The sequence below is a fragment of the Solanum stenotomum genome, chromosome 6, assembly GCF_019186545.1.
Source record: "Solanum stenotomum isolate F172 chromosome 6, ASM1918654v1, whole genome shotgun sequence".
Taxonomy (NCBI): domain Eukaryota; kingdom Viridiplantae; phylum Streptophyta; class Magnoliopsida; order Solanales; family Solanaceae; genus Solanum; species Solanum stenotomum.
Genome location: NC_064287.1, coordinates 53277939 through 53300665, shown reverse-complemented (window position 1 = coordinate 53300665; position 22727 = coordinate 53277939). Strand labels below are relative to the sequence as shown.

The 22727-nt window shown below is 29.9% G+C and overlaps 1 protein-coding gene across 1 annotated transcript in view; it reads left to right on the top strand.

The window, feature by feature from the left end:
• The first annotated feature begins 15576 nt into the window (after nt 1-15576).
• LOC125868177 (probable isoprenylcysteine alpha-carbonyl methylesterase ICMEL1) overlaps nt 15577-22727 on the top strand; it is a 15882-nt gene continuing 8731 nt past the window's right edge. The window contains 10 exon segments of the mRNA XM_049548793.1: nt 15577-16317; nt 18740-18816; nt 18925-18994; nt 19094-19174; nt 19558-19632; nt 20406-20507; nt 20592-20732; nt 21204-21269; nt 21375-21518; nt 22587-22677. Coding sequence (XP_049404750.1) covers nt 15929-16317; nt 18740-18816; nt 18925-18994; nt 19094-19174; nt 19558-19632; nt 20406-20507; nt 20592-20732; nt 21204-21269; nt 21375-21518; nt 22587-22677 — 1236 coding nt within the window. The 5' untranslated portion in view covers nt 15577-15928.

Below are 22727 nucleotides of genomic sequence, written 5' to 3'. Positions count from 1 at the left end.
TTTCATTTGATGCAATTTGGACTAACACATCCCATATTGATACAACAATAATATATTCGATGTATTTCACAAATAGGGTCTAGGGAAGAATGCAAAATTTTAATTACTCGTATATTGTGTTGACAAAGAGATCATTTTCGATAAATCCTCAGCCTAAATAATATGATAATTAAGGTAAAGGAAACAACAAATAATAATAAAATTAATATAAAAAAATAAGAAATTATGTAAATAATAATAACAATACTGCTAAAAGAACTAAACGATGTTTAATGACCTACTAACTTTCTATCCAATAATTTGATATATAAATTGGAAAAAGTTTCTTTTAAGTGAAATTTGCCAATGTAAGTAGGACTACTATTTTATCTTTATATACTTTAGACTGAAAAACCTAATTTTCTAAGGAAGAAAAAGTGACATATCGACTATTAATTTCTCACAAATGTTTGATAGGATTGCCCTAAATACATAAATACTGTGGAGAATTGTGAGTTCCATCGATTTTTTTAAAGAGATACAAAAATGTATCATTCATTTCTTACAATTTGAATTAATGCGACACATACTCTAAATATTTTTTAACGAAGCAAGGACCTATATATAATATATATACACTCAATGACTACTTTAAATTACTATTTACTTTGTTGCCTTTTTTGGGGGATATATTTATTTATTTAGACATGGAGTGATATGATATGCAAGTGTACGTCATTTCTAAAAAAAACGGAAAGAATTAGTTATAAATTTCTTATTTTTTGCAATATTATTCGTAGCTAATATAATATTTTTTTGATAATTTATAGTTAATCAATTTCTAAATAATATTAACGATGAATTTTTTAATTTAGCTATAAAATTTGTTTGTCCTATTTTTTGTTTTGAAAAATAAAAAAAATCACACTACATATGTATTTAAGACTTTATATTACTAGTTATAAATAAATCTTTAATAGTTATTAAAAATATCAATTTAATTACAAGTTCTAACATATTAAGATTATTTTGTATTAAATAGGAACTGCTTCTCTCTCTTTTTAAATAACTATAATTAATATAACTATTTAACTACATTTTAGGAAATGAAGATAATTTTTTTAAAAAATTATTTAAAAAAAGAAAAGAATCCCCTAAATCTCTCTCCACTTTCTTCTCCAAAAGATCTTATCTATTTATGTTTTTTAATGCAATTTTGTCATTGTATCTTGAAATGAAGTTTTGATTATTATTTTTCTCATAAGCTTTTTTTAGGTTGTATTTCTTGGTTTGATTCTCAAGTCATATTTCTTTTTCTTTAATTTGTGTTTTGTTAGTTTTTCTTGTATAAAAGGGAAAAATGTTTGAAATATATTCGAACTTTGACCGAAATTGCTGTAACAATACTAAACTTTGGAAATTACTTTTTATCTCTGCACTATTTAGTAGTGTATTTTAAAGGTATATATATCCCCACGTGGACATCATAAATATTGCATCATTATAAATAGTAATGTGTCCACGTGGGCACATAAATACCTTTAAAATACACTATTAAATAGTGCATATGAGTAATAGGTCCTACTCAAAGTTTGGGATTGTTACAGCAATTTCGGTCAAAGTTCGGATGTATTTCAAACCCTTTTTCCTATATAAAATAATAAAGTGATAAAACCATTCTAAAGAGAAAGTTTTGGTTGATAAAAAGATACTCTAACTATATTTATAGTAGTCTTATTTTAATAAGACTTTTTAGCCTTGCTCTCTATGATTACTGTAGAAATTTTTGCAATCGATTTATATTTAACAATTAACAGCTTTAATCAAGCATATAATAAGTTATTTAATTAATTACAAGGACACATGTTGATATTTAAGAATAAAATCTTGTTGGATAAAGTATGCATGAGAATCAAATAAAACAACCATTATGCTGGAATTTTTACTATTATATATATGCTCCTTCAATTTATTTTTACTTGTTCAATTTTTTTAAAAAAAGATATAATTTCTTATTTTATATCTATTTTTATCTTCATTATTAAGTAACAATTCATTATCAAAATTTAGATAATTTATAATAATTGAAAATGATATAATATAATTATTGTTTTATTTATTAATTTTTAAAAGTGTGATAAATCAAACATGAACAAATAATATAAACGAATGGAGTATTTACCAAAAAAAAGTATGTGATGTAATGGGACGTAGATTCCGACATAAAATATGTTAGGTAACTTATACTTATTTCATATGCCGGAGAGAATTATTAATTTTGTGTCGGTAGAAAATAACAAATATTCATGTAAATTGACTCGATTATCATTATTATAAAAAGAATATATAATAAGTTATGGAGACCCAACAGAGACAAAATATGCTTTAGGTGATTAATTTCTTCCCAACTAAATTTTGATGGAGAAGATTATCCAATTTCATATTGATCGAAGGTATATATATAGCATATATCTAGTAAAATAGTCAAAATACACAAAAACTTATTCAAATTTTAAGGTTATAGAAAAATGTAAATGGAGAATCATCAAAGACATATATATTTGATATGAGAAAAATATTTTTCAAATTTTTCATGATCGATTAGTCAAATTAATTGAAAGCATTTTTCTCCCTACTAATAAACACACCCAAAAACACGTTATAAGACGATCCATATTAATTTCTTTCCCTTCATAAAAGATTTATTTGTGTGGATGGAAAGTAGTACATTTTACTAAAATAGTTGGCGTAAATAAATTGATTCGAATATCATGATTATTAAAAAATATATAAAAAGTTAAAAGGAAAAAAAAAGTAGTGGTATAGTAATATTATATATCACATGCCACGAAATTCCCACCAAATTGTCAGCATGATATAATATGCTAAGTTACAACAAAAGAAAAATATTCCAGATCCGTAGCCGTGTTTCTGCTGTTTTAACCGATAACAACGTATAAAACGTTTGAACATAAAAAATGTGAAATTAAAAAAAAAAAAAAGTAAAATTGTATCTGAACATGGTTATAATTTGGAAAAATATAAAAATAATTTAGGATTTTTCAAATTAAAGTTCAAAAAATTATAACGTAATAAAAATTATTCATGGTCAAACGGACGATTGTATCGATGTGGAAAATTGAAAGCTCCATCTCTCAGGTGGGCTGACTCAAAGATATGTTCTTGTTTATATTCCAATATATTTTCCCCACATATAAGTAGTGACAGATGTACTAGTACGGATGGAGGGATAATTACACGTGGCGCTTACGTGTTCTTATTCATAAGTGTCATTAGCTTATGTGGCGATTTAAGAATTTGTTTCGTCTGTCTCGATTTATGTGACATTTTAGATATTTGTACGATTATGAATCAAATATCATATTATACGATTGATTAGCTTATATGGAGTATAGGCTACTGTGGCTCTAGAGTTTGAGATAAATATGCAACGTCAAGTTATTTTTGTTCCCTCTACTTAGGATTTTTCAGATGTAACACATGTTAGAGTAGGTTGGAGTTTCATATTAGTTGGGTAATGAACTAATGGTCTGTTTATAACGACTTGAACACAATCCACCTTTATAAACTAGTTTTTTGAGTTAAGTTAGGCTCATTTGGTCGTACTTTACATGGTATTAGATTCAGGTCATATTATTTGGGCTTCCGATCAGCACTTTACTTTGGCTCTAAACGTGAAGAAAAATGTTAGAGTGGGTTCCACATCAATTAAGTAATGGATCGGTGGTCTGCTTATATATACAGACTTGGATAATCATTCTCTTTAACTATGAATTAGTTTTTGAAATTGAATTAAGCTCGAATGTCATGTTAAGTTATCATATTGACCCCTAAAAATATTGTGGAACGGATAAGATCTCTCCGTCCTAGCCCAAATGTGAACTAATTGGATAATCAACTTCAAATACTAGATGACAATTAAAAAATATTTTTAAAAAAAGTTGTCATGTTTAAATAAAGAATTAGTGCTGAAGAATAAGTACTATTCGAAAATACGTAGAAAATAATGGAATATTGGAATATCCCATTGGATGACTAGAAAGGAATATGATTTTATGTATATTTTATTTAGTGTTACACTTGATAAAATCTGAAAAAGAACCAAAATAATTGAGTTTGCATTATTAGCTACGGAGAATAAGCTTAATTATCGTCAAGAAATATCTAGCAGATAACACATTTTTTCTTAAAACAGTCATATACAATGTGAAGTAAAAACTAGTCAGGCAAGTGAATTTTGAATACCAGATATATGTACACAACATCAAATCAAGTCATTTTCGTGATCTCTTGAGAGTTTAATTTGAGGTTGATATGTAAACAAGTATACAATATTGAACCAAGACACTTATAGTCAAGTTGTTGTTACAACTAGCAAGGGAACAAGTACTTAATTTGTTCCTCTCTATAAGTGAAAGAAAGAATAACTATTTCAGTAAGTAGACACTTATAATGTGTAGAATAATATATATATATATATATATACCATTATTGGATATTTGAAAAGGAATAATATACTTCATGTTGTATTTGTAGTACAATCTAAGAAGGAAAAAATTAGTAGCTAAAATTTAATTTATCTGATGTTTCATACTTATATTGTGGTCTGACTAAATCAAAATTCACTTATTACTAGGTCCCGTTTATAGAATGGCAGTCTCAACAATTTCATTTTTCCATTTAAAACTGAGATATTTGATTAATTAAAGACGGAAAAACTCCGAACCATTCTGCCACAAGTTCACGACCCATATTGATAAATATTGCTTATCTAATGTGGAATATTTGTATCTTGTAGGATTGTTGGACTTGAATAGGAAAATAATTTAACTATTAATGTATTAAAAATATACAAAAACTTTTAAAATCATAAGTATTTTAAGCCAAACATGATATTCATGAAAATCTTTTATACATCATTTCATTCATGAAATTAACTATATGTTTACTAAATAATTATACTTATAGAAGGTTATAATTATTTCACCAAATTCTTAACCTTCTAGGTTTAAGAAGCAATTAGTTTTTTCTTTTTCAAGTTTTAAAAAGGACAGAAAATTCTCTTGACATTAAAGTCGACAGCCTAAATGAGCTATGGACATACTTTATAGTAGGGAGAAAAAAAATTCAATTTTTTTCAGGGTGATTACTTAAAATAATTTTAAAAATATCTTACCACACGATTAAAGGACATTTTGGTACATTTGACATATCTTTAATTCAAGATCACAAAATTCAAAAGTCTTATTTACTTTCCAAAATGTCGCACTAAGTCAAAATAGGACAAATAAATTAAAACAGAGGGAGCACTTTAGCCCCCAAATAGAGCCTTACGCGATACAAATTTAAAATAGGTGGACTCCAATACAAACACCGAATACCAAAAATAAAAATAGATTATAACAACAATCTAGGACACAAAATTAAACATATGAAGAATTAATAACCAACTTTTTCTTTTTTACTTATATATATATCCATTTAGCACATGCAATATAGTTACACTTAATTCTCTCCAATTTTCAATGATGTGATTAATTTAGCACATCCATTAATCATATGATCGATTTCACTTTTAACTTCGAAAAACTATATGCACCAATTATTAAAATGGCCTCAAGATTTAACTCATCAAATCATGCCCAAAAAAACAACATGATTATTTATAACATTTAGTCGTACTGTTAAGAATATATTTAAGTAAATACGCATATGTTCTTTTTAACTAATCGTTAGATTTTTTTAATAAGATAATCATATGTGATATGCTTCAACAAATCGAAAAGGATAAAAGGACGGATTCATTATTTAGCAAGTCTCGAATCTTACACCTTATCCCTCAGAAATTTCTCTATTGTCAAAAAAATGATATGACGACGTAGAAAAATATATTGGCTGACGTTGAGGTTCCAAAATATTGTGACTTTATTAGTACAAAACAGTTCAATAAAATACTATTCTAAGTGAAGGGTTTATAATGAAGGAACATAGGCACGTGGTTGAATTATCATGTATAGCGTACGTTTGGTACGCGAATTAAATTAAATTGGGATTATAGTTTTGAGATTACAATCTTGATATTAATTTATTTCAATTTAAATGGAATAAAATGAGAATCTCATAATTAAGTCAGATAAAATTCATACTGTATTTAATTGACGATATAAATTTATATCGTTAATCAAATGTCGTATAAGTTTATCTCAAACTTAATTCTGTTGTATCTCACTTCATCCCATGCATGTACCAAAATGTTATGACGGAAAGAGAAAATCAGAAAAAAAAAGAACACTAAATTTAACGCGAAAACCCTTCAAATAGCTCCCATATAACAATAAGAGGATTACAAAAGTTCTCCAAAAAAGGTTACGCAACAAATGCCAAACATGGAAAAATAATAACTACACGAATAAAAGTAAATTGTCAAAAATCACTTAAATTGAATGGAATAAGATGAAATATCTCATGATTAAGTCTGAAATAAAATTTATACTACATTTAATTGACAATATAAATTTATCAACCGTCAATTAAATATAAATATAAATGTTGTTCCAAACTTATTTTACAATATCTAACATTATTCCGTGTATCAAGCGACTCGTTAAAAAATTTAATCCAATGACAGACCAGTAGAATCATGGTCATGAGTTGGATTGCATTTCTAAATTTGGTGTTTATTGCTAGGCCCTCTTACGTACGTTTTCTATATATCTTGTCAAATAATTACCACGCATGTAAATTGTAATCATTGCATATCTCCTAGTTGAGATAAGTTTATATGTATAGGATTTATAACCTAAAAGACATTTCTACTTGTTCCGTTTTAATATTTCGGTTCACAATTTTATAAAGTTTATTTAGAAACAGATTCAAAATTTTGAAGTTTGTGAATTCGTATAGCAAAAGCTATTGAATTGTCATAATTTATGAAGTCATATTAGATCCACCAATGATTTCATCAGTACCATCAACGCCTTAAGTTTATATAGCAAAAGCTATTGAATTGTCATGATTCATGAAGTCGTATTAGATCCACCATTGATTTCATCAGTATCATCAACGCCTTGAGAAAAAAAATAGAGAAAATCATGATCTTTCCTTCCAGCTCATTTTATGCAAAGGTGTTGTTGTTTAAAGGATCAACATTTTTAAAAATATTCATGAATCATCAGTTGTGCTGATATATAGTACCTCTCTTGTAGTTTTCGATTATGTAAATTTTGTTTTTAAAATTTAAAGAGTATATATTCCAAACTCATATAGTTAAAATTATAAGTGTTTTGACTCTTGTATTTTGAACTAGTTTAGATAATTAATTGGAAAAAATAAAGTAATTTTAAACAAGTTAAGGTATTTGAATGATAAGTAAATATGTCTTTAAGCTATATTTTGACCTTATATATACAATAAAAGAGAGTTAAATTTAATTTTGTGCACTAAAATATTTTTAGAAGAAAAGATGGCAGTACCTTTAGTGAAAGTTTTCAATTGGTTATTGACTGTCTTTTTGAGTTTATTACTTTATGAAAAAAATAAATTACTTTTACATAATATATATTATGTGGAATCCATTTAGGTCGAAATTAAAGGAACATTATAAATTGTCTTTCAATTTAGTGCAACTCCAACCCATTCGATTTGCCCGTTTGTGTTCCAAATGGTCACGAATGGGTAAGGCTTACCTTCCCGGACCGAATTCCCGGAAGGAGGAGTTAACTAGATTAACCTTCGTGATGAAAATGTATTTATGGTTGTTATAGTACGACTTTTCATTTTCTGTTCGATATTTTAATAAGTAATCAGCTGCGGGCGTAGTCAGACTTAACATTGATTGAATTAAGAGGTATACGATCATGAAACATGACAATTTAAGTTATGTGGTACGCACCACACAGAATGTGAGAAAATGACAAAAATGATTCCTTATGTTTGACGATAAGTTCTCCCACACCAAGGGTCTATATACCCTAACATGATGTGTTTTTTTATATAAAAAAAGTATGAATTCAAAAAATAAATAAATTATATTCTTCACAAATTCACAAATATATAATGTATTATTTAAGCTTCAAAGTAACCAAATTCTTTAAGCATATGATTCTTGGATTGTGATTACATGCCATCCATATTTTATCAATAAAGAGAATATCCCTAATTATATTTCCCTTGACTTAAAAAGTGATTTTTTTTTCTCATTTTCAAAATTAAATGGATATATATGGATAAATGATTCATTTATAGCATATGCTTTTTTCATTAATGTATTTCCACGACAACTTTAATTTTTTTTTTAAAGTAGCATAATTTATGGCTACCATGCATTTTATTTTTTTAAGTATATGCTTTTATCTTTGCATAATTTTGGTATGCCTACCCCATAATTCAGAATGAACATGGGAGGTTATGGATTAGAATATTTAGATTCTTGAATACTCGTGTATTTAAGAACAATAATCTTTGATAATTTTAGTGCCTAGCCAGCTACATGTCTGCATGAAAAAAACATTATATATATATGGTTCGATACTATATCCTTTTAAATTTGATCGTAAATTTTATTTAGAAATTTGAATTATGGTTTGTTACAATTTAGCACATGTTTATGTAGATAAGTTAACCACATATAATATATTATCTTTTTATATTATAGACTTCATTCTCAATTGCACACAAGAGTTTTCAAAATTTGAACTGAAAGTGTCTAATATAGGAACAGTTTATCATCTGTTCAACTGCTCAATTGAAACAAGACATAGTTCAAGTGTCGAATTACCAATAAATTTAAAGAACCGTTAATGTATTAATCCTATATATATTATAGTATATAAAGATTGTTTTTGGTACTATCAATATATGTATCTTTTTAAAAATATAGCAAGGTAAGTTATTTTTTCTAGGGAAAAGGGTCTGATATATCCCTTGACTTTGCTATTTGGAGTTGATATGTCCCTCGTTATGATAGTGAGCCATTTGTATAGCAATATGGGCATATATGAGTCACTTTCATAATGAGGGATATATCAGCTCTAATTAATAAAGTTGAGGGATATCATGCCCTTTTCCCTTTTTTCTATCTCATTTGATGTGTCTACAAAGTCTAATGTATATAATTATATATGTTTAAATATAGTAGTTTTAAATTAAAGGTGTACAATAATGTATCAGAATGTCCTTTAAATCTTATCATAAATAAGACTTTACATGTCACATATCACATGCCATATTATATACAATTGAGAAATTTATTAAAAACAATATTCTTTTTGAAACATATATACTAAATAAAAATAAAATGTATAAATGAAAAATATTATTTTTATTTTATAAGTGACCTAATTATTGTTAGGATTTTACCCTGATTTTTATACCTTATTTGAAGTTTATTTTTTTCCTAAAAGAAAAGACAAAACATTACCATAAATATTTTTACTTTTTCTGAAAGGAAAATATAGTTTTCTTTCATATTTGGTTTATTCTTTCCTTAGAGGAAAATTAGGAGATCTATAAATTGAAGATCCCTCTTCTCATAACAAAACTCAACAATAGCTTCCACAATGTAGACGTCTAGAGAGTTTTGTTTATGGAGAGATTTTTCCTCAACATATTTAATATTTTTCTTTTTATTAGTTTTTCATATGTAGGCCAATTGGCTAAACATATAATAATATTATGTTTTTATTATAAGTTGTTGTCATATGATTTATCAACCGTATTATATGCAATTGTAAGTTCCGCATGACGCCCTATTCACCTTCATAACCTAACAAGTGGTATCAGAGCACATGGTCTAACGATTCATGATCCGATGGTCCTATAGTTCAATGAGGTTGAAGATAGGCTCAAGATGGTTTCAAATCAATTTGAAGATAATGAAGATTTTTATCTAGCTGCATGTGGAGAAGAAGTTTTAAACCATATTTTCAACATTTCTGTTACTGCAATTTTAAAAATAAAACAAAATATTTTTAACCCATATATTTTAAACTTTATTTTTAACCATGACAAACAGAAGTGATGAAGACTATGTAAACAACAAAGATTATGTCCCAATTTCGGGTAACTTGTTTGTTCCTTTTCCCCAACTGTACGTTCCTGCTGATGCTGTGATTTCCTTTTCTCTCCTAACTTCCTTTGAGGAGACAGAGGAGTGTAGCATCTTCAATCCTTTTTTACTCCTTTAGTTTTAATTTGTTTGTCAGGTTTTGACTTGACATAGAAAATTTATGAAGATAAAAAAATCCTTTTGAATTTTATGGTCTTAAACTAAATATATGTAAATATATCAAAATGTTCGTTAATTTTGTCATCTAAATAATGTTATTTGGGAAAAGTTGAAATTTAAGATTTGTCACAAAAAGAAAGAGACCTACCTGTGACAAATAAATTGAATCGGAGGGAGTAATATACTTTGAGTCTGTGATAGTAAAATTTTACATTGTGTTAGGTAACTCAGTTTAAAGTGTCTAAAGTAAAAAGTGATTTTTTTTTTCTCATTTTCAAAATTAAATGGATATATATGGATAAATGATTCATTTATAGCATATGCTTTTTTCATTAATGTACTTCCACGACAACTTCAATTTTTTTAAAAAAAATTTAAAGTAGCATAATTTATGGCTACCATGTATTTTATTTTTTTAAGTATATGCTTTTATCTTTGCATAATTTTGGTATACCTACCCCATAATTTAGAAAGAACATGGGAGGTTATGGATTAAAATATTTAGATTCTTGAATACACGTGTATTTAAGAACAATAATCTTTGATAATTTTAGTGCCTAGCCAGCTACATGTCTGCATGAAAAAAAAACATTATATATATATGGTTCGATATATCAATATCCTTTTAAATTTAATCGTAAATTTTATTTAGAAATTCGAACTGCAGTTTGTTACAATTTAGCATATGTTTGCACATCATGTTATATTATGTAGATAAATTAACCACATAAAATATATTATATTTTTATATTATAGACTTCATTCTCAATTGCACAGAAGAATTTTCAAAATTTAAACTGAAAGTGTCTAATATAAGAACAGTTTATCATGTGTTCAACTGCTCAATTGAAACAAGGCATAGTTGAAGTGTCGAATTACCAACAAATTTAAAGAACTGTTAATGTATTAATCCTATATATATATTATAGTATATAAATATTTTTTTTTGGTACTATCAATATATGTATTTTAGAAAAATATAGCAAGGTAAGTTATTTTTTCTAGGGAAAAGGGTCTGATATATCCCTCGACTTTGCTATTTGGAGTTGATATGTCCCTCGTTATGATAGTGAGCCATTTGTATAGCAATATGGGCATATATGAGTCACTTTTATAATGAGGGGTATATCAGCTTTAATTGATAAAGTTGAGGGATATATTAGGCCCTTTTCCTTTTTTCTATCTCATTTGATGTGTCTACAAAGTCTAATGTATATAATTATATATGTTTAAATATAGTAGTTTTAAATTAAAGGTGTACAATAATGTATCAGAATGTCCTTTAAATCTTATCATAAATAAGACTTTACATGTCACATATCACATGCCATATTATATACAATTGAGAAATTTATTAAAAACAATATTCTTTTTGAAACATATATACTAAATAAANAGAACAGTTTATCATGTGTTCAACTGCTCAATTGAAACAAGGCATAGTTGAAGTGTCGAATTACCAACAAATTTAAAGAACTGTTAATGTATTAATCCTATATATATATTATAGTATATAAATATTTTTTTTTGGTACTATCAATATATGTATTTTAGAAAAATATAGCAAGGTAAGTTATTTTTTCTAGGGAAAAGGGTCTGATATATCCCTCGACTTTGCTATTTGGAGTTGATATGTCCCTCGTTATGATAGTGAGCCATTTGTATAGCAATATGGGCATATATGAGTCACTTTTATAATGAGGGGTATATCAGCTTTAATTGATAAAGTTGAGGGATATATTAGGCCCTTTTCCTTTTTTCTATCTCATTTGATGTGTCTACAAAGTCTAATGTATATAATTATATATGTTTAAATATAGTAATTTTAAATTAAAGGTGTACAACAATGTATCAGAATGTCCTTTAAATCTTATCATAAATAAGACTTTACATGTCACATGTCACATGTCATATTATATACAATTGAGAAATTTATTAAAAACAATATTCTTTCTGAAACATATATACTAAATAAAAATAAAATGTATAAATGAAAAATATTATTTTTATTTTATAAGTGACCTAATTATTATGTAGATATTTTTTTTAAATGCATACTTAATTAGACCCTAAGAATTAAAATGTGACACCATAAATGAATTACTAGTGTCCGATAATTTGGAATAATATAATGCTGTTATGTCGAAGGATATTTCATCTTATTGTAATACTATAAAATCTTTTATATATATATATATATGTAAAATTTTATTTTCTAGTCATAAAATTCTGATTCTTGAAATGCATCAATTAAGAATCATAATCTTCTGGAAGTGTATGGATGAGGAAAAAGAACATATTATTCTCTATAACATTTGTGATGTTGGGTTCATTGCCATTTGTCTTCATCTATTTTGTCGTACAATATAATTTTATATTTTTTTCCAAAGGGAAATAGGGGTGTGTTTGTCATGAAAAGGAAAATATTTCTTTAAAAGAAAAATGTTTTTTTTGTTACTTATTTAGTATATTATCTCAAAAATATTTATACATAACTATTCAAACATTAAGGACGAAGTGGGAGTGTTAGTGGGAGAGTTTGATTACGAGAATAACTTTGATCCAGACTCTATGTTTATCTTGAAAATTCATTGAATATATACAATTATTAATTTAGAACTTAATTGCTTAGAAGGACTAGCTAATTTTGAATTCATAAATTTCAAATTTTGACTATGCCTAAGAAATTGAATGTGGTGGAGGACTGGAGAGTGAGAAGAAGACAATTAGTATGAACTATTACCACTTTTTTTTAAATATATATATACTTAGAAAATAAATAATTTTGTTATATATTTAGTGTGTGGTACATAAGTAAACAAAATGTATTATCTCAATGAATTTATGTATAATCTACGCAAATATTGTAGGGTGGGGTGAGGGGGATGGAAATGAGACAATCAACGTGGAGTTTCACTTATCGAACTTCTTTTCCACGCTCCGATCAAAAAGGTTATATTTTTCAAAAAAATTAATCAATTAAATATGATAAAATTAAAAATATTTTCCTTCGATAACAAACATAGCCTTAAGTCTTTTATTTTTCTTGTCATATTTTTTTCTTAAATGGAAATTAAAGGATGAGTGTCTAAAGTCGAAAATTAGCAAATATTAGTGTCACAATTATGCTTTTTTTAATTACTTGTATTTGAAGGTTAGTAGCAAAAAATGGATCTTCTTTTATACCCATTTACAATTAGCCAGGAATATTTTGATACAATTTTGGCTAGTGAGTTTAAACTAACTTTATAAATCCACTACTAAAAATTAGGCCAATGGCAATAATTCTAAAATTGTTCATCCATGAATCTAATTCAATTACTTTTCATAAAATAAATTCCACCACATTTTTGGAATCTTATGTTTCATCCTACAGTAAAATTAGGTCTTGGACCTAAATTAACTATCAATACGAGACTTTTTTTCACTCTTCAACATCTCCATCTCACCTTTCAGGATTGAACATATAAAACGTGAACAATTATTTAATTTGGAAGCTCAACATCGGATGAGATAATACTGTTCATCTTAAGATCTAACTCATGTTTTAAAAACTAGTTCGAAGAGAAGAGATTTGCTCAATATATAAAATATCGCCACATCTCATTAACCTTATAACTATTGATGTGGAACTTTTTTTTTATTCTTCAACACCATCATATTTAATTTCAATTGAAGAACTAATTGAAAAGACATCAAATATATATATTTGATAAACAAGATGTCTCCATATATTTGGTGATCTTTTACTAACTTTGAAGAACTCTTCGTCCATGAATCTAATTCACAAACAAAAATGTTTTCTAGAATCCCTCTTTTTATGGGTAGATATGGATGCACTATTAAAAGCAGATAAAAAATCGAGGGTCAAAATCGATGGATATTTTTAATATTTTTATAAAGCACGTTTTCTATATTTTTCTCTTATTTTGATGTGAAATTTGTCTAAAATATTGTGTGTATCTCATCTTCAGAAATTTGACGACAATCCTATTTATCTATCCTCATCGACCCATCCTCTGTCACTTTAATATCACACTATCTCTTTTTTAATATATACTTTGTGCATAATGCATATTGAGCCGCAATGTATATATAATCTTGATCGAGGATTTTATCCTTTAATTTATCCGGATATTCCTTATTTAAATCAATTATTGTCTCTTTTTCCTTTAATTTGTCCCTTCTTAGAATTTTCTTACTAAGAAGTGAGGACTTCATTGACTTATCATAGTGGCTAATTCATGGAAAATTAGATATGTGATATCACGTTAAGATAGATTCAAAGTTTTAAATTTATGCGGTGATCTTTATCGTAATTTTAGGTTGATATATAATAATAATAATAATAATAATAATAATAATTAACAGTATTTGTTTTCCTAATACTGTTGACAAACTAAATTTGCACTTAATTTGCTACCAAATCAAGATAAGTACACATACTTGGATGCGCCTAATTAAATTCATTGCGTGAGGAAAACTTGCTAGGCTTGTGATATTAATAATTATGAATACAACAAACTAATTATCGTAATATTTCAAGTCCATAACTCGTATTATCTCATAAATTTATCCTTTACACTTTGTTTGACCTATCTAAATTTATCCTTTACACCTTGTTTGACTAGTTATTATAACTGAAGTTTCAACATATCATACCATATCATCCCCAACCTTACAAAGTTTCAACATATTATACCATACCATCCCTAACCCTACCTTCAATAAAGGATTCAATGATCTCTCATGAGTCTCAAAACTCTCAGATTCGAAACTCCCTACATGCATTCTCGATCAATCTTGCACGGAACTTACCTAATGTAAATTATCTTTCGTATCTTATTTCCAAACTATTATACTAAAACAAAATTTATCTCCGCAATTTCAAATTCCTTCATAAAAAGAAGGGAAAAAGGACAAATTAAATATACTTCCAAATTATCGTAAATGGTATGCAGATGCCCTCCGTCATACTTTTGGGACATTGGTGCCCCTGCCGTCCAAAAAACTAGAGCATATATGCCCTTCACTCTAACAGAAGACTAAATGGGACATGTGACCCAATCTTATAGTCGATCCAATATTTAATAAATATTGAGTCGGCGGATAAGATTATGACATGTATATGTCCGTTAGTATAAATGATATATATGCTCTAGTTTTTGAACGACAAGGGCACCAATGCCCTAAAATTATGATGGAGAATATCTGTATATCATTTACGATAGTTCTGACCCTCGGGTATATTTGTTCTTTTTCCCTTAAAAGAAAAAAACATATGCTAAAAACAAATACAAAAAAACTAACATATGATTACACAACATGTGGAACCAAACCTTTAGCGTTGTCCCCACTATTGTTTCTTCCTCCTCTTCTCTGTAAAAATTCAAACTATCAACGAAAAAGAACACAAAATTTTCTCAAATCTCTATGAAATCAAATCAATAATTCAATGAGATAAGAGAATCTTGATCCCTCCATCTTCCCATCCCTTCAATTGAACTAACTTTAACAGTACACAACAAAAATCCAACTCATTTTTTCACCTTTTCAGCAATAAAAATTGAATCTTGAATTCTTGATAACATTGTTTTCTTGTTTTTTTCCCTTAAAAATCAAATGTTTTTTACTTTCCATAGATAAATTTGTCTTCTTGTTCTTGATTATTAGTTAAAAATCAATTTTTTTTGTTGTTTCTCAATGCAACCCTCAAATCTTCTTCCTATTTCTAACCCCAATTCACCACCATCAATGTTGATTCCAACATCCTCTGCTACTGCTGACACAATGTTAGTCAGATCAGAACCCCATATTATACACTCATCTTCTTCATCAACCATACTACTTGTTCAAGATGACGATGATTCAAAGATTGAGACAAAACCCCTTCTTACTAGAGCATTTAGTTACTCTTCTTCTTCGTCGTCTTCGTCGTCCAATTTAGTTATGCAGCAGAGGAGGCGCCGGATTGCCAGTGCAAATTCCCTTTTGTCTGGAGCTGTTGAGGGTTGTCGCAGAGAAATGGGAAGGGCTGCTTCTGATACTTATGTTGTAACTAGGCTTAGCTTTAGACTCTTGCGATATCTCGGGTAATAATCTCTTTTATAAAGCTGTGTTTTGGTAATAATGTTTTGTTTAGTATGATGATAATGATGGTATGCAATGAGCTTAAATGAAGAAGCGGAGATTCATATATGCGACATCAACTTGTTTGGGATTGAGGCGTAGTTGTTGTATTTTTGTTGGAATGATTTATTTAGTATGATGATGATGATGATGATATGAATGAGCTTAAATGAAGAAGCAGAGGTTCATATAGATGAGCCCAACTTGTTTAGGATTGATGGGTAGTTGTTGTATTTTGGTTGGAATGATTTATTTAGTATGATGACAATGATATGAATTGAGCTTAAATTAAGAACTGAAGATTCATATAGGCGACTCCAACTTGTTTAGGATTGAGGTTTAGTTGTATTATGGTTAGAATGTTTTATTTAGTATGATGATGACGATGATGATGATATGGATGAGCTTAAATGAAGAAGTGGAGATTCATATAGGTGACATCAACTTGTTTGGGATTGAGGCGTAGTTGTTGTATTTTAGTTAGGATGTTTTATTTAGTATGATGATGATGATGATGATGATATGAATGAGCTTAAATGAAGTAGCGGGGATTCATATAGTTCATCCCAACTTGTTTGGGACTGAGGCGTAGTTGTTGTATTTTGGTTATAGTGTTTTATTTAGTATGATGATGATGATATGAGTGAGCTTAAATGAAATAGTGGGGATTCATATAGCGGACCTCAACTTGCTTGGAACTGAGGTGTAGTTGTTGAATTCTTGTTATAATGGTTTGTTTAATATGATGATGATGATATGAAATGAGCTTAAATGAAGAAGTGGAGATTCATACAGCCAATCCCAACTTGTTTGGGTTGAGGTGTAGTTGTTGTATTCTGGTTATAATGATTTTATCGGTTACATGTTTGGATTTGTTTATATTTGAGTTTGTGTATTGGTTTGTCTTCTGGGAAATATTGTCTTGAACTTTGACTGTTTTAAGGGAAAATATCCAATTTGCCTCTATACTATCCGGAATTGCTCAAATTTGCGATTTGTTACAATTTTAGTTCATTCATACCTTGGCCATTAGAAAATAACTATGCATTTGTCTTGTATTTTTCCTTTACCATTAACAGAGATCTAATATGCACGTGCTAAACTCTTCGAGAAAAAAAAGGTTCAAATTTGTTCCTCAACCCTTGTCTATGGGTTACAATTACCAGTTGGAGCGCCGTTAGGGGTCAAGGGAAATAATGAGACTTTTTCCGATTAGTGAGAGTAAAATTAGACAAAGTTTATACCAGCTCAAAATTTATAAGTGGTCTAGCATTACATGTAACCATGGTTTTGCCAACTTTGGAGACAACACTAGTTGGGAGTATGTTTCCTTATAGAGTTCACGATCAATTATACTTCAGGTGTTAGGAAAGACCAATCATACTAATGAGTAAGTCACCCGTCTTATTTCACCTTCATGTAGTTTAATGTGTTATTGGAAGTAGTATAAGATGAATGAAAAGTGAAATGAGAAGGCAACCGATTACACCTGAACTTACACAGAATACAGTCATACAGAACAAAGAAAGGGGTTAACTTGAGGGACAGGAACAGATGCCATAACTGGCAGTAAGAGCATGTTGTTCACTTTCACTTCTAATGATTGAAGATAAGTTTCTAGTGATGCTATTATATTTGGTGGGCTGGCTTTTAGCTTGCATATTCAAGAAGCTGCTTACCAACAGTGACAAGTTGGAAGTGAAGTGGAGGGAATAAGCTTTTCCTGCTGGCCTCCTAGGAATGAATTCTCTGCTGGCCTCCTTTTCCTGCTAACCAAACTTAAGGAGGGAGAACACGTGTCTACTGATTTTCTTCTTTCCTCCATCTACATGAAAGAGTTATGCATGATGATTCCAACCTTTTCCATGCCAGGTTATTGTGTCTTAGATCAGCATGTCCAAGTCACCTCCTAGATATATGTGACCCTGCCATCTTAGATGGTCAAGTTAAAACTATGATTTGTCTCTATGCCGTTTATGCCAAATATTCTCACCTGTGAATAGGTCGGTTCATCTATCTGAAGGTTTCGCCCTATCAAATTTTACACTAAACAACTTCTTAGATATTCTTTATTGTTGCATATCAGTAGAGCCATTGAAGTAGACTAGTAAAATTCAGCTTCTCCACATGTTATAAAGAAACCACTTGATTGCTTATCACCCAAATGTTCCATTTCACCCTAGCCTTTCAAGAGGAGCTTTTAGAATGCCTAGCACTCTTTTAATATTAACTTTTATAGTTAGCCAATCAACGTCACTGCAATCCTCTCTTAGTAACTCTTTGAATATTCTATGCTGTAGGGATATATTCATATCTCAAATCTTAATGTCTAATGTATATAAACGGCACTTTCTAAATGTTTTCTGGTTATCCACCTTTGTTCAGGGTAGGGTACAGATGGATTGCCAGGTTTCTTGCCCTTGGCTGTTATGCTATGCTGCTTATACCTGGTTTTATTCAAGGTCTGAAACATCTCGGATATGTCATCTGAACACCTGATTTTAAATATCTTGTTGACTTCATATTTTAGAATATAACGCCCATAAATAAATCTTGCTTGTCTGATGCAGTTGGATATTACTATTTCTATTCCAGTCAAGTACTTAGAGGCATTGTTTATGGTGATCAACCGAGAAATAGGTATACTTTGTGGAATTCAGTCCTTATTTTCATAGGATGCTTGAGCATACTTTTGTATGTCTTCATGGATTTATACCTGGTTAAAGTTTCATGGTGCAGGCTAGATCTATACCTGCCGAAAAATATGAACGGGCCAAAGCCAGTTGTTGCATTTGTAACAGGTGGAGCATGGATCATTGGGTGCGTAATTAAGTGATTTCCTTCAATTACATCCATTTATCCTTACAACCGAGGAATATCCTATGTTGTAAAATCTAGTCTGAGATAATATGAGCTGCCAGCTTCTATCTGTATGCTAAGTGTGGAAACTGTTACATTTTCTTCAAACCATTCACATTATAAGCATCGAAAGCTGATCTATTAGCTTTTCAGCATGAATGTTTGAGGATTATTATTCCTGCGGCTTACTATGCTACGTGGCTACACCGTAGAAGCTTTTACTCTTACATTGTAAACATTAATCAACACATAGTTAAAATAGTGACTCCTTCTCTTGTTTAAGCGAGCCAGTGACGGTTTGATAAAATTTTGTTCTTAGTTATTCTTTCTTCTTTGTGTTACAGCTACAAAGCTTGGGGTTCTCTTCTAGGACAACAATTGTCAGAAAGAGACATTATTGTGGCATGCATTGATTACAGGTGATTACTATTTCATCTGAGAAAACCAGTGCTTTTTTGGGCTTAATGTACATTTGCATGATGGATCGTTTAGATGTATGAGTTTTGTAGTTCATGTTCTCTATTTCTTGCACATTTCTGAGTTATTAGTTTTTAGTTTTTTTGCTTTCGTAGGAAAGATTTAGGCATTTCAACTTATTTACCACATGATACGTTATCTGAAAAAAAGAAAAAAAGGAGTTCTATATTACTATGTTTTTGCTGATATTCACTGAAATTAGCTTTTTGGACACTTGGTATAATTTTTAAGTTCGCTAATACCTTTCTTGTAACTTTCACAACCTACAACAATCTTGTTCTGTGTAATGATACAATAGAACGAACTGGTCTAATATCAGAAAGGCGAAAGCAGAGTGTTGGTTTACCATATATGTGATGATGCATCTAAAGAGCATTACTTATTTTCTTTTCCTCATAAAATAATCTTTCTTGCTTTCAAGCACAAAGATCTTTCTCACAATATAACTCCCAACTCATCCGAAAGGAGCCAGCTAATATGATTGGGAAATATTAATCTAACAAGTTGAAGAGGATTAAGAGAAGAACAATGTCGAAGATGTGATGTAAACTTTGTGCAACCGAGGAAGAAAAATTCCAAGTCAAACTTTCTCCCGTTGTTTCTCTCACGTTGCATATACTATATGTTGGATCATTCGATGGACTCTTAAATTGTACTTGTATGCAGCCACTAGTTGGTTTTTGATAACTAAAGGTGTTACATTAATTGTTTGCAGAAATTTTCCTCAGGGAACAATTAGTGACATGGTTAAGGATGCTTCTCAAGGTATCTCCTTTGTTTGTAACAAGATAGCTGAATATGGAGGTGATCCGAACAGGTAGCCGAGTTGTTTTCTCCTTACATTCTCATGAATAATTCCCTCTAATTAAGAATGAAATATCATGGTTTATTCTTCTTCTAGAATTTACTTAATGGGACAATCCGCTGGTGCACATATTGCTACATGTGCTCTCTTGGAGCAGGCAATCAAGGAGACTGGTGCCGAACCGAGAGCTTCTTGGAGTGTCTCCCAAATAAAGACATATTTTGGTCTATCTGGCGGGTAAGTTCTTGTTCAAGTTCTGGGACTACAAGGCTTAGAATTTTTTGCCACTTCTTCCTTTAGGTCTTCTAAAAACCTTAAATTCCCAGATGAAGTTAGAATTTCAATTGAACTGAGTCCAGATTTTGTTGTATTTAAACTGACGGTCTATCTGAAACAACCTCTCCACCTATGAGGTAGGGGTAAGGTCTGTGTACACTAGGTATGTTGTTGTTGTTGAATGATATACGAAGTTCATTAGATTCCATTAAATTAATTTCATGATATTTCCTTATGATTTTCCATCAACTTGCAAGCACTGTCATTTCTGTTTCTCTTTGAGCTAAAAGCGTGTACTTAGCAATTGTTGCTATAGAAGCTATAAGTTGCTTAATAAGGTCACGGGCAAAATGATTAATGAAGTATCTCTTTTCTTGATTTTGGTAAGTGGAATTGATTGAACTAATACACCATTTTTCAACACATGAGCAGGTATAATATCCTTAAGCTTGTTGATCACTTCCATTGCCGAGGTTTGTACCGTTCAATTTTTCTAAGGTATATATATTACTGACTTCTGGTACTTGAATGCTTTTACAAACGCATATTGCTATTAAATTTTTCCAGTACATATCGCTGATATTGGTTTTAGCACTTGCACAGTATAATGGAAGGGGAACAGGGTCTGAGACAATACTCACCAGAATTAATGGCTCAGGACCCAAACACAAAAAATGCTGTCTCTCTTCTTCCTCCTATGGTCCTTTTCCATGGTACTGCCGATTATTCCATTCCGTGTGATTCCAGGTCTAGACCTCCTCTTCCTGCACTTATTTACTGTACAATTCAGTTACTAAATATATAAATGTGTCATCCTTTTTGGAGTTGACTAAAACGGAAGAGTGCCACATAAATTGGGACGGAGAGTAACTTTTATGCTTTATAGTTTCAACTTCGCCATGAGTGTATGCTCGATATACTAAGTTGGAATGAGTTTTTATCTGAACTAGATATTCAGGCCATTGCCATTCATTTTAGTTCAACTAATTTGACTGGTTGAAGATTTCCTTAGTAAATGGTAACTACTAATAGCATTTCATGTAGACCCTTAATGTTTGCTAAGTGTCCAACATTGGTTGAGGAATGAGTTGTTATATCAATCATCACTTCCTGAGCTACCTTTTGAGGTTGAGTTAGGCCCATATTTCATTTCTTAACAAGGTACCGAAGTCAGAGTCATGAGCTAATTTTTGAGGTTAACTCAGGCCCCGAGGTCCAATATAAGTCTTACTTTTTGTATGAACACCTCGTTGTCCTCAATTACCTGCCACCGCCAACCCTATATATCCAATTCATTGGGACTTTTCATGTCTGTCTGTGGCCCTCCACCCATCATATATCAGAACTTTCGTTGCAAAACTTATTATTGCATCAACGCAAGTCACAGGCAGAACCAATATAACCAAGAATGAGGATAGATGGTTTCGATTGCTAAAAATCCTCCATTTTGAGGGATTTCCACTGGATGCAGCCAGCCTATGCCACTAGGATATAGGCTGTATAGGTTAGATACATAAACTATGGAGCAGAGCAAAACTGGTTAGTTAACCGTAGAACCTAGTGGCTGCATGTAGTATGGAAAGGTAGCCCATAAAATGATCTCCACAAGGTCCAAACTAGTTGGATAATGTATCGATGAGATGAACAGTAGACACTTGACCTTCAATTAGGAGGACTTTCTTTCGAAATGCCATGTGCTTGTTTTGTGCTATTCTAACAGAGTAACACGGTTATTCTTTTCAAATAGTATATATACTGTGTAGATCGAAACATCTTTTGCAAAGTTTGCTAATGTACGTATTTCACTCAATCCAGCAAGAGTTTTGCTGATACTCTTAAAGCTCTCGGTGTCAAAGCAGAATGTATCCTCTATGAAGGAAAGACACATACAGATTTGTTTCTTCAGGTAACTGATGCCTCATTTGCTTATATCGCGAAAAGTTCTTATACACATTA